The sequence below is a fragment of the Eptatretus burgeri genome, chromosome 1 (assembly GCF_056783735.1).
Source record: "Eptatretus burgeri isolate ZD-2024b chromosome 1, Ebu_testis_v1, whole genome shotgun sequence".
Taxonomy (NCBI): Eukaryota; Metazoa; Chordata; class Myxini; order Myxiniformes; family Myxinidae; genus Eptatretus; species Eptatretus burgeri.
In genome coordinates this window covers 47,206,678-47,223,766 of record NC_140961.1, presented here as the reverse complement: position 1 = coordinate 47,223,766, position 17,089 = coordinate 47,206,678, and the positions used below count along the sequence as shown (strand labels likewise).

General features: G+C 45.3%; 1 protein-coding gene across 5 annotated transcripts in view; it reads left to right on the top strand.

Annotated features, from left to right (window-relative positions):
* The window catches only part of CEP162 (centrosomal protein 162), a 138,472-nt gene that overhangs the window by 70,901 nt on the left and 50,482 nt on the right, over nt 1-17,089 (top strand). For 4 of the 5 annotated variants that reach the window (XM_085882664.1, XM_085882655.1, XM_085882638.1 and 1 more), the window contains 2 exons: nt 631-765; nt 12,707-15,788. In XM_085882664.1, coding sequence (XP_085738790.1) covers nt 631-765; nt 12,707-12,904 — 333 coding nt within the window. In that variant the 3' untranslated portion in view covers nt 12,905-15,788. Of the gene's footprint in view, nt 1-630; nt 766-12,706; nt 15,789-17,089 lie in introns of those variants that run through there. The other variant, XM_085882647.1, reaches the window with a different exon arrangement.

Sequence of the window (17,089 nt, the reverse complement as noted above, 5' to 3'; positions counted from 1 at the left end):
TGCCATATGGCAGATGCACATAAAGTGTACAAATCGCAAAAAGGTGTATACAGGGAGAATGCTATTCATCAGCTGAATGTTTTGTCTCATCAATGTTTTCTTAACAAGACCAATGTAAGTGTGCATGTGAGTGAGTGAGTGTACTCGAGTTTATGCGAGTGTGAAACTATTATTACTATCATCATTATTATAATTAAACTTTGATTGGGAGGAATTCCAAACAAAAGGGGGAGCACTCTAGGACAGAACAAGGGTTCAGTAGTCGCCTTTTTCTTCCAAGGACTGTGGTTATGATTTAAGCTGGCTTTCTTGTCTGCTTGCACTCACGTTAGGGTATTAAAGATCACGTGGTATCTTTAAAAAGACCAGATCTTTAACGTGGCTCCCAGCCATACATGTCACATAAAGCAAAACGAGAACATGAAGCAAAGTTAAATACAGTGATTGCCATGTAATGGATGCATAATTATTTTGGAGACAGAGAAATAACACAGGCGGGATGAGCCAAATATGGTGTTGAAAGACATGAGAGCCATTTTATTCGGTTTCGCCAGAAATGCAGTTACAACATTATGTCTCTCAACCCTCGAAATGACCTCTCCTCACGTCTTTGCAACACATGATGTACAGGTGTGCAGGCTTCAGGAGGAGATAGTGCAAGCAAGGCAGGAAATACCACCAACCACGAGCCATTTTCGGCAGCTCCAGGCAAAAGTTGCCTTTCTGGAGCAGCGTTTGGCACGTCGTGAGCAGCATATCCAGCAGGTCAGTTTGTGCTCGCATGTTGTTCACTTGGCGAATGGAGTTCATTCGCAATATCACTCATTAAAAACACTGGAACACGAAGGGGAGAAAAAAGTTTCAATGCACAAAATGTCTCTGTCTGGCCACACCACACTACTCATAAGGTTATACCCTTTGGCATGGCACCACATCATGGTGCAAATGAGGTGTATATAGTCTTGTGCTCCATAGTGCAGCACTCCCTCCTGGCTCTGCACCTAATACAGATGTGTCAGACTGCCAGTTCAGGAATTTCTGCTTTTTGCCCCACAATATTGTTGTGGGCTGGGTATCGGTTGCGAGCCCGACCGCAAGATGGAGCAGCAGGGTCGACTCTACTGAACACCCGGAATTTAGATCATACCTTTCCGGAGAACTCCGAATGGTACGGGTCCCTCACAGGACCGTGAATCGCAAGAAACCCACCACGTGGTACAGGGTTATTTGCCAATCTTAAAAATACCAAGAAGACCACGTGGCGATCTAACGAGGATTCACACCCTCGACGGCACTCGTACGATTCGAGCCGTTAGCGTGTCCGACAGGTGCGCAACCCGAGCGGATGGTTGCCGAAGTCCCGTCGGTCCAAATGTACATTTACAGCGGCAACAGCCTTTATAATTCACCAACACATGCCATGCTAAGCCAATGGAAGAAACACAGAAACAAGCTGATACATTTAACACATGGATTTATTTATAATGGGGGAAAGGGGGGAACACGCAAGAAGCAGAGTTATCCGACTATAGAGATGCAAGTATGTACAGCAAAGAGCACTTCAACAATTTCCACTTACAGAAGGGCCCACCGACAGACACACACATAGATACCCAGAAGGACATGGACCTGTCCACCTCGTGTGGTTTGGGCGAGCCAATTCGAACCAGGCACCAGCGAGAGGTGAGCAAAATCCAGACACCAGCGAGCCGCGATCAGCCTCCAGAGCTCCGCTCGGCGCTCGTCCCGACAACCAAAACTCTCCTCTGTAGCCCAAACTGTCGAGAAGGCAGGAGGTTTCTCTGCCACTTCTCCAAGTCTGAGTTGAACGTCAAAGCGATGGCTGATAACTCCACACTCGTTCAACCTGCCCGTCAGATTGACCACAACCTTGCCTACTCGATGGTCATCAACTATCTCAAAAGCTGTCTTCTTCACTGACAGAGAGACGGCGTGCAACCGTCTTGCGGTTCTTGTCGAGGAAGGATCTCTCTCTCCGGTCCAATCGTGCCGCAACCTTATTCACCTCCGTCCAGGGGGGGGAGGAGCCGCCTCCTCCCTCCCGCCTTCCCTCACTGGACAGTTTTGGCACGCAGAATCGCTCGTCGCCCTGTTATTGGCCAAAACGAGTGGCAAGTCCATCGATTGGCCTGGGGGCGTGGTGACATCACGCGGACCGCCTTTCTCACCGTCGAGGGCCGCTGTGAGGCTCCTCCTTGAACTCCGCCCACCATGGCGTCAGCCAGAGTGAGGTGAAAGTGAGGGTGATGCTGGTGTTGTTGTAGTTGATGGTGGTGTAAAAATAAAGGAAAACCCTGACTATCAAAATAACTCCGCAGCGCATGAACATTTAATTACCCATTAGACAAGGGAAAGGGAGCTATCTATCCACATTTACTTATCGAAATAACTGAGCTATCGGACCTGTATATTGAGTTCTCATGGCTTCCAGATTCGTAACAATATTGTTACGGTCTTGTAAAACAACACACTTCAAAGGCAATGGCACACAACATACAGTGATCCCAAGGCATTTATTTCAATAGTATGTGTATTAGTTAGTCCTTTCCATGTGTCTCGTGGGTAAAGGGGAAAGATGTGTTGCGTGGGACTCTTTCAGTTAGACCTTTTACCTCTTTAACCTTTAACCCTCGCAGTTCTTTCACTCTTTGCTACATCTCTTTAACCTTTAACCCTCGCAGTTCTTTCGCTCTTTGCTACACCTCTTTCTCTCATACGAAACACGCAAGCAAGCACGCACGCCAACCAATAAACACCAGGCAAACGCGCTGTGAGCACCTCCTGTGCATTTGCGTGCCAATTTTCCATTCAAAACTGCGCGCCAATTCTCAACCACCATTTTGCCTCAGACCTTCATTCCACTCACCAAATATATACCATGCTCACCACAACCACTTCCTATGACTACAAAAAATCCCAGCAACAACTCATGCTAACATTTTCCACTACAAACACGACCTTTTTCACAATTTTGTTTCAAGGAACGTCAACCTCTTCCCCTCAATGCCACGTTACCATCCTCCCTCACTACAAACACCACGTCCCACTACTCTACAACTGCTGCAACTGCCACATGGTCATCGAACTCTCACCATAGCCCCGAAGGACATGGAGGAGACATAGATCGGGTTATTTTGGGGCATAACTTGAAATGTGAACGTGCGCTGGAGCTCGTTTAAGGACTTGCAGATGGTGCAGGGATTCCCCTAAAATTCCACGTTTGAATGGAGGCCAGCGCACGTTCAGGGCCAGAGAGCACCTTCAAAAACCATGGCCCCATGTAAAAGTCGTAGCTCTTACGCATGGCACTGTTAGTGAGTGACTGAACTGTATTTTGGTTTGGGGGCCTGGTGGGGCATGGCTACAAATGGTATGGACCAACAGGGAAGCTTGATTTCGCTAATAGCCCCGTTTGATCCGATTTTTGGCTCCTCGTCTGGGAGACGGGCAGTGCAAGGACAAAGAGCATCGGTGCTGAGCGAGGGGCGCCGTGAGTCCGTGTGACCAAGCATGGGGTCACGCATTGCTGCTGCAAGCCAGAACTGCTCATTTTAATGTCATTCATTAGATTACGACACTTACACGTACAGACTCTTACACAATTATGATGGGGTCTTTTCTCTCACGCATCTTTATTCTTCCATCTATCTCGTTTACTATGGACGCAAAAGAGCAATCAATGCGGGCAAGCCTGACCAACTGTTCTTTTCGGAGCAAAAACAGAGCGAACTTGAGGGGGAGCACTCGGGAGAGTGCAAAACCTCCGCCGCCAATACTGCTGGGTCACTCAAGTGAACCTTTTATCTTATTCCTTAAATATGATGTCAACAGTGCTGACAGAGTTATAGTTCTTTTCTCCAACATTTTTTTTTGGGGGGGAGGGGGGAGAGGGGTTGGAAATCACTTAAAACATGTTTTCATTTTCAAACAAAAAAAATCACTTAAAACAAACAGAAATGCAAAAAACAAAATTTCTCTAACAATTTTCGTTTTGACAAGATAACAAACAAACAAACAGAAAGGGGTGAAATCAGTAACCTCTGATCTTCGATGGCAGAGGTTAACAAACTGACCTGTACCGTACACTTTTAGCTCGCCTGTTCGAAGAACAGAGAGCTATAGCGATACCCCGGCGTGAGCGTCAGCGTGAGCGTGAAAATGTTAAAATTTTTAGTGCAAATTATTTTTTCCTTTCTAATGTTTTTATCTACCACACTATTTTTTTATATGCCCGATATATATACAGTGGGGAGAACAAGTATTTGATACACTGCCGATTTTGCAGGTTTTCCCACTTACAAAGCATCGAGAGGTCTGTAATTTTTATCATAGGTACACTTCAACTGTGAAAGACGGAATCAAAAACAAAAATCCTGAAAATCACATTGTATGATTTTAAAATCATTAATTTGCATTTTATTGCATGAAATCAGTATTTGATACATCAGAAAAACAGAACTTAATATTTGGTACAGAAACCTTTGTTTGCAATTACAGAGATCAGACGTTTCCTGTAGTTCTTAACCAGGTTTGCACAGACTAGAGCAGGGATTTTGGCCCACTGCTCCATACAGATCTTCTCCAGATCCTTCAGGTTTTGGAGCTGTAGCTGGGCAACACAGACTTTCAGCTCCCTCCAAAGATTTTCTAATGGGTTCAGGTCTGGAGACGGCGAGGCTACTCCAGGACCTTGAGATGCTTCTTACGGAGCCACTCCTTAGTTGCCCTGGCTGTGTGTTTCGGGTTGTTGTCATGCTGGAAGACCCAGCGACGCCCCATCCCGGCATGCGATCGGCCACATAACTCGAATCGCGACCACGTCGTCCATCGGAACGGACAATTCAGTCGTGACCCTCCTGGAACTACCGCCAGGAGCCAGTCACGGGTGGGGGTTTAACCTCACCACGATCATGCCAATTGCCCACCCGCGCAGGATAGGGATGCTCGCCAAATTCGACCTACCTAAGTACCTGCGCGAGTAGTCGACCGGGCGGTCGTACCTCGCCACAGGCCGGCCTAGGACACGAACCGCTTAAGCGGTCCATTCCGTGCTTCAGGGATAACCGAGCGGTGTTATCGCCGACCTCGACGGAGGTGATTCTATTTACTGGGTGCTTACACCTGTCTACCAATTCCTTCCGTGATGCATGATGGCACTTTCAATGGGGAAAGAGACGGCAAACAGGATACATTTCACACAAGGACATTTATTTAAACATCACACGTATACAGTCATACAATATACAGGCCACAAGCAAACAGAAAGCAATACAACCGACTACAATGAGAATGTACATGCACTTATACAGGTTTACTTATAGGGACACTGTGCCACAGCAGTCATACAAAAGCAAAGAAAAACCCTCTCATAGGTAAGGGGGTTGATAGGGTTTGTAAACCTTTATGCCGTGGGCCGTGGATGACCCGAAAAGGCCCGCGAGACCGTGCTGGTTACCTGCCCCCTCGAGGAGCGACAGTCGGCGAGCCCTCTCCGGCACTCTTCTCTCATGCGCGCCTCGACCCGGGACCACTGCTCTCAACCCTCACGACTTGGCGCCCAGGGGGAGAGACTAGCCTTCGACGATCCAGAGCCCATTTCGACGATCCAGAGCCCGACGAGTCCAAACACGACGATCCAGAGCCCGACGAGTCCAAACACGAGGATCCACAGCCCGACGAGTCCAAACACGACGATCCAGAGCCCGAAGAGTCCAAACACGACGATCCAGACAGGAGAGAGGAAGAATCCAACATGATGATCCAGGCAGGAGAGAGAGGAAGAATCCAACACGATGATCCAGGCAGGAGAGAGAGCGAGCCCGCGCGCGGTCCGCCCCTTCGCTCCACCCCCTTTTTGGCTCCGCCTCTCCTCTAGCCCTTTCGAGAAGCTCCTCGAAAAGGGGCGCTTCCTCCTCACGGCCGCTTCACACCCCGCATCCACCAATTGCCAGCGAGCTCTCGCAGCCTCTCCCGTCTGCCCCGGCGCTGCAAAAATGTCATGAAAACTCGCGCGCCGTTGTAGGCCTTTCACGGGGCCTTCGTTTGAAGTCTTCAGACGGTCCAAAATAACGATAGAACCGAAAAACGGCTATCTCAAAGAGTCGCAGCCCGATGAATCACAGGAAATCCCTTTAAACAACGGTGGGGAACTATCTTCACATAAACTTAGCGTCATAACTGATCTAAGGACCCTTTATGGTGTATTGTGAATTTCCACAGCCGTAACAACATATATATATATATATATATATATATATATATATATATATATATATATATATATATATATATATATATATATATATATATATATATATATATATATATATATATATATGTCAGGGCGTATTATGTGTCCTCCGTCCGTCTGTCTGTCTGTCTCTGTCCGTCCGTCTGTTCCTGTCCGCACTCTAACTCCCAAAGTTTTAAACTTTCACGTTTCATATTTGGTACATCGGTACAGACTGTGGAGACGGTGTGTCGCGACATACGTTCGTCATCTCAAGTGGTTGCCATGGCAACCAGGATGCTGTTTTCCATGTCGTTGCACAATTCTGTATATACCTTCTTGTTCGGGCGTATATTGTGCTCACTTGCGCTCTTGTTACTGATTACAATATACAAATACATATGTTGCTTTAAAATTATTTGGATCAGACTTCACTGCAATGCTTTATAAAAAAAAAATTAATTATTAGACGAGTCTTTTAAAAACGATAAATGTATAAACAGGCGAGCATTGGGTGGCTTTAACACCAACTCTGGTTCCTCTTACACATCACATTACATTTGCATTTCTCAAACAAGCACTCTCGGCACCCTCAGTATTTCTCCCTCCTACCCTTTCCTCAGTGTTTTCGGATGCACAGGTCTACCGGCCGCACCAGGTAGTGAGAGGTTATTAATTCTCAACTATTTCTATCTCTTTGGGCTATCTCTAATTTTCCTCACGTGAGATATATATATATATATATATATATATATATATATATATATAATATATATATTATATATATATATATATATATATATATATATATATATAATATATATATTATATATATCCCCCCCAAGTCCAAAATTTAATGGCATGATCCTTGGACCATACCTCACCCCCCCCCCCCACCAAGTTTCGTCGAAATCCGTCGAGGAGTTTTTCCATAATACTGTTCACAAACAAACAAACAAACAAACTCGAGGGGGAGCACTTGGGAGAGTGTAAAACCTCCGCCGCCAATACTGCTGGGTTACTCAAGTGAACCTTATATCTTATTCATTAAATATGTCAAGAGTGCTGACAGTTAGTTCTTTTCTCCAACATTTTTTTTGTGGTGGGGGGGGGGGGTTGGAAATCACTTAAAACATGTAGAAATGCAAAAAAAAAAAAAAAAAAAAATCAAAATTTTGTTGAAAAAAAAGTTGCAAAAATTTTTTTTTTCTCCAACAATTTTTTTTGGGGTGGGTTGGAAATCACTTGAAATGTGTAGAAATGCAAAAAAAAAATTTTTTTTCTCTAAATTCTTTTTTGGGGGGGGTTGGAAATTACTTAAAACATGTAGAAATGCCAAAAAAAAAATTTTCTCCACATTTTTTTTGGGGGGGATGGTAACAATTTTTTTGGGGGGGGGGTTGGAAATCACTTAAAACATGTAGAAATGCAAAAAAAAATTCCTTTTTTTGGGGGGGGGGAGGGACCAAGTCCAAAATTTAATGCCATGATCCTTGGACCATACCTAACCCCCCCCCCCCCACCAAGTTTCGTCGAAATCCGTCGAGGAGTTTTTCCGTAATACTGTTCACAAACAAACAAACAAACAGAAAGGGGTGAAAACAGTAACCTCCATCCATCTTCGAAGATGGCGGAGGTTAACAAACAGAAAGGGGTGAAAACGGTAACCTCCATCCATCTTCGAAGATCAGGTCAGGTATGGGAGCATGTGCCAGAACAGCGCGTCGCTGCGTCCACTTTCCGCCGGTACTCCAGGGGCCTCCGTCTGGCCATCCCCCAGGCAGATGCCAGGCCCATCACCATCTCCTTGAGATGATGGTCAACCTGCTGCAACCATGAGGCACGTGGTCGGCCCACTGGCCTCCTCCACTCATGAGACTCCCTCGCTGAGAGAATCTGGTGAGCAGGATCAGCGTCAGGAAAACGAGCCACATGTCCATACAGCCGCAACTGACGCTCAGGGACTATGCATGTAACAAATCTCATCCGAGTCTCTCTCAGCAACCGCTTGTTGGACACAAAGTCCGACCAGCGATAGCCAAGGATTCTCCGAAGAGACCTGGTACCAAAGGAATTAAGTCTCCGTCTCAGATCCTTGGTCAGAGTCCAAGTCTCGGACACATAGAGCAAGACTGGAAGTACCAAGGACCTGAAGACTCGGACTTTCGTCCTCCCGCACAGGTACCGGCAGCGCCACACCCCATGATCCAGTGAATCCATGACTCCCCAGGCCCGACCCAGACGTCTATTGACCTCTGACTCGCAGCCAGCAGAGACATGAATATCACTGCCAAGTTAAGTGAATCTCTCCACGACCTCAACATCCTCACCACAAACAGACACAGACAGGACAGCAGCATCCAAGATGTCACCGAAAGCCTGGATCTTAGTTTTGACCCAAGAAACCCATAATCCCAGCGGCTCCGACTCCTCATTCAGCACCTCGAGGGCCCCCAAAAGGATGTCTAAAGTCTCCGCAAAGATGACTGCATGATCTGCAAAATCAAGGTCCGAGATCTTGACATTCCCAAACGATGCACCGCAACTTGATCTCTCCGACATCCTCCCTAAAATCCAGTCCATACAAGTGCTGAAAAGTGAGGGGGCAAGTACACATCCCTGACGAACTCCAGTAACAACTGGAAATAAGTCAGAGGTGGTACCACCACACTTCACAGCACTCTCAGTACCAGAGTAGAGTTCAGACATCAGATCGATCAGTTTTGGTGGCACCCTACGAAGACCAAGAATCCTCCAGAGGACATCCCGATTCACTGAATCTAACGCTTTACAGAGATCAACATAGGCTGCAAGCAGCCCCTGCCGAAACTCTCGTCTGCGTTCGGTGAGGACACGAAGGGCAAGGATACGGTCAATCGTTGACCTCTTTGGTGTAAAGCCTGACTGCTCTGGACGCTGGTGCTCAAGCAGATGGTGGCGAACCCTATCAAGAATTATCCGAGCAAAGACCTTGCCCGGCACTGAGAGCAGCGTCACCCATCGGTAGTTGTTGCAGTCTTGGCGATCACCCTTCCCTTTCCAGAGAGGGACAACAAGGCCCCTCTTCCAGTCAGTTGGGATGATGCCTGTGTTCCAGGCAGAGCACAAAACTGCATGCAACGACACGAGTGCAGCATTTCCACCAGCCTTGAAGTTCGTCATGGATGCCACAGATCCCTGGAGCTTTGCCCCGTTTCAACTGGTTCACCGCAGCCCGTGTTTCCACAAGCGAAGGTGGACCACAGTTGATTCGAGGGTCAGCAACAGGGATTGTAACACCCTTGACGTCCAACTCGACAGCTGGGGGATCAGCCTGGTACAACCGCTCAAAGTAACCGGCCCAGCGGGCCTTCACTTCAGACTCCTCTGTCAAGAGCCTACCACTCTCTGCTCGAACTGCAGTGCTCCGAGGGATGGGCTTGGATGAACGTAATGCGCGAATTCCCCTGTAAGCGGGACGAGAATCACCTGTCCACAGGTGATGCTCTACCCCCTCACAGATTCCTCGCACATAGGCCTCCTTGTCCACCCTCAGTGCACGTACAGTTTTACGCCTCAGCTCCCTAAACAGCTCAGCTCTGCCATTCAGCCTGGCCCTGCGACTCTGGTCAATGGTATCCAGTGTCCCTTGAGAGACAAAATTCTTCTTTGCCCTGCGGTGAGCTCCAAGACATCCACCGGCAACATCAAGGAAGGTGGTCTTGAAGGCACTCCACAACTCTTCAGGACCCCCCAAAGCACCCAGACCCCCCAAGTGTCCACTCAGCCTGTTCGCAAACTCCTCAGTTACTCTCTCATCCCTGAGCTTGGCAACATCCAGCCTCGGCTGGGATGGTACCATTCTCCAGGATTTAAGGTGCAGCTTTAGAGTTGCTACAACAAGCCTGTGGTCAGTATTGAGGAACTGAGCACTCCGGTAGACCCTGCAGTTCTGGATCATCCTCCAACGACTGTCAATGAGGACATGGTCAATCTCCTTTGCCACACCGCCAGCGTTGGAATACCAAGTCCAGCGATGAGCTTGTGGGCGCTGAAACCATGAACCAGCCACCCTAAGTCCATGACTTCTTGCAAAGTCAAGGAACTTAGTGCTATTCTGGTTCATAGTTCCTGACCCATGGGGGCCAACACACACCTCATAACCATCCCTATCAGTTCCAGTCGATGCATTGAAATCCCCCAAGACTAGAAGTGTATCTCGTCTGGAGCACTGATCAACCACAGACTCGAGTGTGGCGTAGAATGCATCCTTCACGGTGAGATCACTCGCCTCAGTCGGAGCATAAACAGAGACCAGGGAAATGACACCTAAGGAGTGACGAGTGACGAAACATGTTCGAAGATGGCGGAGGTTAATTATAATTGCGGCTGATTTTGGAACTTCAGGTGGATATACCCACGTAAAATCAATTTCTGTCTCAAGGAATCTCGTTATGACGAATGAATTGAGTATGTAAAAGTTAAAAGTAAAAGGGAAATGTTGCAAACTATTACTTTGTGAGCACTGTTGACGTCAAATTGAATGAATAGGATATCAGGTTCACTTGAGTGACCGAGCAATATTGGCGGCGGAGGTTTTGCATTCTACCGAGTGCTCCCCCTCTAGTTAACCTCCGCCATCGAAGATGGATGGAGGTTTCTGTTTTCACCCCTTTCTGTTTGTTTGTGAACATTATTACGGAAAAACTCCTTGACGGATTTCGACGAAACTTGGTGGGGGGGTTAGGTCTGGTCCAAGGATCATGCATTAGATTTTGAACTTGGTCCAAAATCCAATATGGCCGCGATGGTGGCCACTTTGAAAAAATATTTGAATTTTTTTTTTTTTGCATTTCTACATGTTTTAAGTGATTTCCAACCACCCCCCCCCCCCAAAAAAAAAAATTGTTAGAGAAAAAAAAATTGCAAATTTTTTTTCAAAAAAACTTCGATTTTTTTTTTTTTTTTGCATTTCTACATGTTATAAGTGATTTCCAACAAAAAAACACATGTCAAAATTATATTTGTGGCTGATTTTGAACTTCAGGTGGATATACCCACGTAAAATCAATTTGTCTCAAGGAATCTAGTTATGGCGAATGAATTGAGTATGTAAAAGTTAAAAGTCAAAGGGAAAGTTGCAAACTATAACTCTGTGAGCACTGTTGACATCAAATTGAATGAATAGGATATCGGGTTCACTTGAGTGACCGAGCAGTATTGGCGGCGGAGGTTTTGCACTCCACCGAGTGCTCCCCCTCTAGTGTAATATTGTTTGCCTTTTGCCACACCCCACAAATTCCTTGCTTTCCCTGCTCTACATTCACAATAAATCAATTTACTGAGCCACGTAACTTTCCTCACATCATGTTTTAAATAGATGTGATAGAAATGTTCCCAGATCGTTTTTGCCTTTTTCTCCATTGGTCTAGCATGGCCTGCACCCTAACTTAGCCGAGACGTTATTCCCCAAGAATCTGTTCAATAGCCGGTACATACTTGGCAGCTCCGCTCGGCTGCACCCGATCTGGTCAGTAATCTGCATAACGCAAGTGCTTACCGAGGGTGGGATCCCCATTAAGAAGGTCACGTGTCCTTAGGTATTAAACGGTTGTTAGACGGAGGACCCTAAGTCACATGGTCAAGTTATTGGCGTTTGCGGTCGATTAGCGACCCGCCGCAGCACAAAGTTATTCATGTGCGACGGCCTGCGATTCCCGGTGAGTCCGCAGAGGAACCCGAGGCAGCCCCTCCCTCGTGGTTCCCCCCACGACACCGGGACCGCTACAATATTAACACATTCAATTTTTTTTACAACACTATCAACAGGTGCTTTTAAGGGATGGTTTCAATCAAATGTTCAATGTAAACTTCATGAGTCAGATTTTTTTAACATGCATGCATATGTTGAATTAGTAATTAGCTTCCACCTTCGAGGTACGTGCATTCTCCTCTGAGCTGTCAAGCCTGGGTTTGAATCTCGACTCAGCTATAAACTACCATCCCAGTGTTTCGCAGACAAGGCCATTCATCAGTGTTTGAGCCGTCTCTTCAGAGGATGTTAAGCCAGAAGACCCGTCTGTCAGCACTGGTCATTGGTGGAAGAGCTTTAGTAGGCAAGCTTTCGTCGGCACCCTGAACAAATTCCAAATTCCCGCCGAAATTACTTTCAATGCCAGCCGATTTGTGAAAGACTTGGATCATAAAATGTGGATGCGTTTGTTGAATTATTTATTTAACTGATTGAGAGGGGAGAGGGTGGCGGCTGTTTAATTCCTCGTCAGTAAATAATGGTTTTGGTTTGATTTATGTATGCTTAAAATCTAACAGAAGAAGAGATAACTTGAAGATAAACACTTTACTTACAAAGTGATCCAACCAGCCTCTCAAAATACAACTTTGGAATACACATTTGGCCTATATCAGAAGTACGTGTTTGAGTGTTTGTACACATCTCACCTTGTGCTATGCATCCAGTTGGCTCTGAAGGGAGCTTTTGATCCTGAAAGCCAGAAAGGAGTGCTGGAGTGGCGCCGGATGGCTGAGCTGAAAACCAAGGAGCTGCAAAGGTTTCGCGGTGAACTCGACTCCATATTGGAGGTTCTTCGGGAGTTGCAACGACAAGGGGTCGTAATTCCAAATGTTCGATTAACAATACCTCACGCGAAGACGTAGTTTTTGAGGGAATGTGGTCACTCATTAAGGTATTACCCACAGTGAAAGCATCACACAAGCATTTACGCACAGTGGAACTTTATACGAGCATGCAGACTGGATACCAACACGGCACAAGGGCGATTTACCAAATGGATTCACGTTGAACGTAGCCAGCATGCTATCCAATCTTTGCGATTGCTTTGTTTGTAAGACGACTTTGCTCATGGATTCAGAATGCCTTCACCTACTCTACTGCCTGTCCATCGAATTTTACACCTCTAGTTTGATAATGAAGACTGATAATAATAAATGTCAATGTGTGTGTGTGTGTGTGTGTGTGTGTGTGTGTGTGTGTGTGTGTGTGTGTGTGTGTGTGTGTGTGTGTGTGTGTGTGTGTGTGTGTGTGTGTGTGTGTGTGTGTGTGTGTGTGTGTGTCAGTCAGTCAGTCAGTCAGTGTGTGTGTCTCCTCCATAACTCCAAAACCATGAAACCTAGCCGCTGCAAACTTTGTATGCATACTAAGAGAACTCCAAGGAAGTGCATGAATGAAAACTGGGTGTTTAAGTCAATTTAAAAACACTTTTGAAGATAATGAACAGCTTACCTCCATAAAAAGCTTATCCTTGGTCAGCCCAACTTCACCTCACATGGGTCTTTTCCACTATTTTGATTTGGCCAATTCAAACATGCCTTGCCTTGGAAACACCATCTACTCTCACGGACTAATTAAAGTATATAATCAAAATATTCTTTTGGATTTGAGAAATGGATTTCGTGGACTAAGTAAGTGTCAATTTGGAGGGAATCTGAAAATTTTAAGAAATTATCAATTCACCAAGCATTGTTGTCCCACTAACAGGGAATGAGAGCTAGGTTTGGACTGTTTGCCTGCGTCAGTTGGAGAGACAAGTGTTTCCTAAGAACATTGAGGTAAATGCTGTGTTTGTATCATCTCTGGTTTTTAAGTAATCGCGTGGCTAAAATGGCATTTAAGATACAGTCATGCACCGCATTACGACGTTTCGGTCAACAACGGACCGCATATACGATGGTGGTCCCATAACATTATAATGGAGCTGAAAATTTCCTATCGCCTAGTGATGTCATAGCCATCGTATAGCTGCCAGTCGTATAAAAGTACAGTATAGCACATACAATTATGTACAGTATATAGTACTTGATAATGATAATAAACAACTACAGTATGGCCCCGTTATAACGCAATTGTTGAGGTCCATAAAGTGTCATCGCGAAAAAAGCGGGGTCGCGCTAAATCGGGATTCAAGAAAATCAGCATTCAAACTGACCCAATGTTGCCCAAACATCCTAAAACACCGCTATTTTCACCTTATTTGACCCGTTTTTTGCACGTTTACTTTCTAGCAAGTAAATTACCTTTGAATTAAAGAATTCCATGAATAAATCGTTGTTGTTACAGCAGAAATTAAACCACAAATTAATTTTTAGTAAAGCTTTTTATGTTTTTAAAACATTCACACGGTTCCGAAAATATATCACACAACTCGCAGGTGCTAGTTTGTAAATTATCGCGAACGTAGTGAGCTTCATACTCAACGCGTGCACATGAGAGAATAGGAAACAACAACAACACAATACCCTGGCAATTTGGAATTCGTGTCGTCGGCTATGACCCTTTTGCTTCCGGTTTTTGTCATGGGGAATGATGCGTCCCGGGAGATAAAGGCATCGTCGGAGACATGAAAGACCCAAATATCAGACATGGTGTACATTTCCTCCACTGATTTTAAAGATATCTCCCGCATCATCAAAAAAAAAATTTTAATCGTGATTTACATCATTTGATCGCTGATCCCGAATCCAGGCCGAAGTAACCGGAAATTGCAGCATTGAATGTAAGAACAATTCTACGTTCGCTTCTAGGCTTTGCCTATTCCATATTAACATCGATGCAATGATTACGTATTTATAAAATCCAAACGCTGTTTATTCACCTTTCTATAATCGATGCAAAAGGAGATTGTAATCAGCTGCTAACAACACACATGGCCGTCATGAACAGCACAAAGGTAAAACGAACGCGTCTTCCGTCTACCTTGGATGTGTGTTACAATTATTGCCTACAGTATTCAGTACAGTAACATGCTGTACAGGTTTGTAGCCTCGGACCAATAGGCTGTACCATATAGCCAAGGTGTGTAGTAGGCTATACCATCTCGGTTTGTGTAAGTACACTCTATGATGTTCGCACAATGACATCGCTTGACGACGCATTTCTCAGAACGTATCCCAGTCTTTAAGTGACACATGGCTGTATTCCTGATCGTACTCAGCACCGCATGGAGACGTCCGGAGACACTTTTTTTTTCTTAGCAAATTAACACTTTTTAAGCAGTCAGAACTTCTGCTAAGCTCAATTCCACAGTTTAAAATTTGAAATTCAGCTCCAGATAAGTGATTTTAGAGCTTATCACATTTTAGTTGTAATTAAATAAAGGCACGAACACCGACCGGAGAGTTGTGAGGGGGGAGAGGATTTTGGAGGAGGTAAGCGTGATGTGAGGGGAAGGCAGCGCCACAGAATATGGCTTTATTTTAATTACAACTAAAATATTCCTTTATTTAATAACAACTTTATTTGATGAAGTACCTTTATTACTGCCTCAGATAATTCCAATTCCATGACGGTGGGTACACAGGGTGACAGTCACAGTACGAAACTCATCCCTCAAGGGAAGCCCATGTTATAATGTCTTAAAAAATGGTATGTGCTGTTTGAACCTGTCTAAATGTACTGTTTCAATGTACCCCATTTCATTCAATCCTGTACTAATTCTGGCAGATGGGACGTCCGGTTTTACACCCATCCGAAGGACAGCAAACTCTGATGAGTCGGCCCGCCTATGAAACTGTATGAGGTTAACCCCCCCCCCCCAAGTCCTCTGTTGACTCCCTCCCTCCCTCCCTCCCTCCAGTCCCCTTCTCACTCATTCAAGGCTTATAAACAAACTGATGAACATGTAATTCACATATTAGGTGAAGTAAATAAACATTAGAGGTGATGAAAATCAGCTTGGTAGAGTGAAATTCCCGCATACGTAATTAATTTATTGGTCGGGAGGTCCCCAGGAAAATTCCTGAGAGATATTTTTTACATTGTTTTTTTTAGAAGTTATTATGTGCACTTACACTTTAATATACACCCTGCAAAAATTCCTTTGTGGGAGGAGGGAGGGGAAGGGGGGTTTGGGTCGAATGGGAATGGGTGGGGTGGGATGGGGGAGCAGAAGGGGTGAGAGGAGAGTGTGGCATTGCCCAGAAATGCCAGGTACCTTTGCTAGTCATAAATACATCCAGCTTTGTTTGAAGGCACTTCCAGGGACCATCGTGCCCTTTGAAAAAAGCAAAATTAAACGTGGAGTTGATAATGAACACAAAATTGAGATGTACTGATTATGGAGTAAACCTCAAGTCTTTGTTGATGTGACGTATCTCTCCACACGATACATTTCAATCAATGCACTCGGTGTCTATCCAAGGTCCTCCACTGTACCATTCCAGATCGATGTTTCCGATGTACCCTTCTGAACACCCCATCTATGCCTCAATTCTTCCCATTAGCTAAGCTAACTCTGCCCCCTGAATGACACCTTGTTTCACCCTAAAATGTACAACTAGATGGCACAAAGGTAGCGTACTTGACTTTGAGCTGTCTTGTCTGTGTTTGATTCCTGACGTGACTATAAACTCTGGGATTGGTGCTTCGCAGGCAGGGTGTTATATCAATGAGGGTGTTGTCTGTCAGGTGGAACATTAAGCCAGCTTTCCTGACAGCCAGCAATTGCTGGGAGATTTTGCAGCCAGCATTCATAGCTAGCATTGGGAATACCAAACAGGGGTTCTATATTATTATTGCTGTTGTTATCATTATTGTCATTTATCTGAGGGACTCTGATATGGACAAAAGTTCATGGTAAATCTGCATTTTTTAAGTGGACTTGCAGGGTAGATGTTAAAAGCCATAGCAAAAATACAAATTAAAGAAATTGCATTTATCTTGTGATTTAAACAAGCACAGGAATAAACCATGTGTGGAGCCATGGAGCTGGCCTTGGATGCTATAGACAGAGAGTTTGGAAAGTGAGGTGCTGATCTCATGTCTGACATTGAGGGTCTCCATCCATTGTTAGGAGAGTATGAGCAGCATGTCCAAGGTGGAGTGAC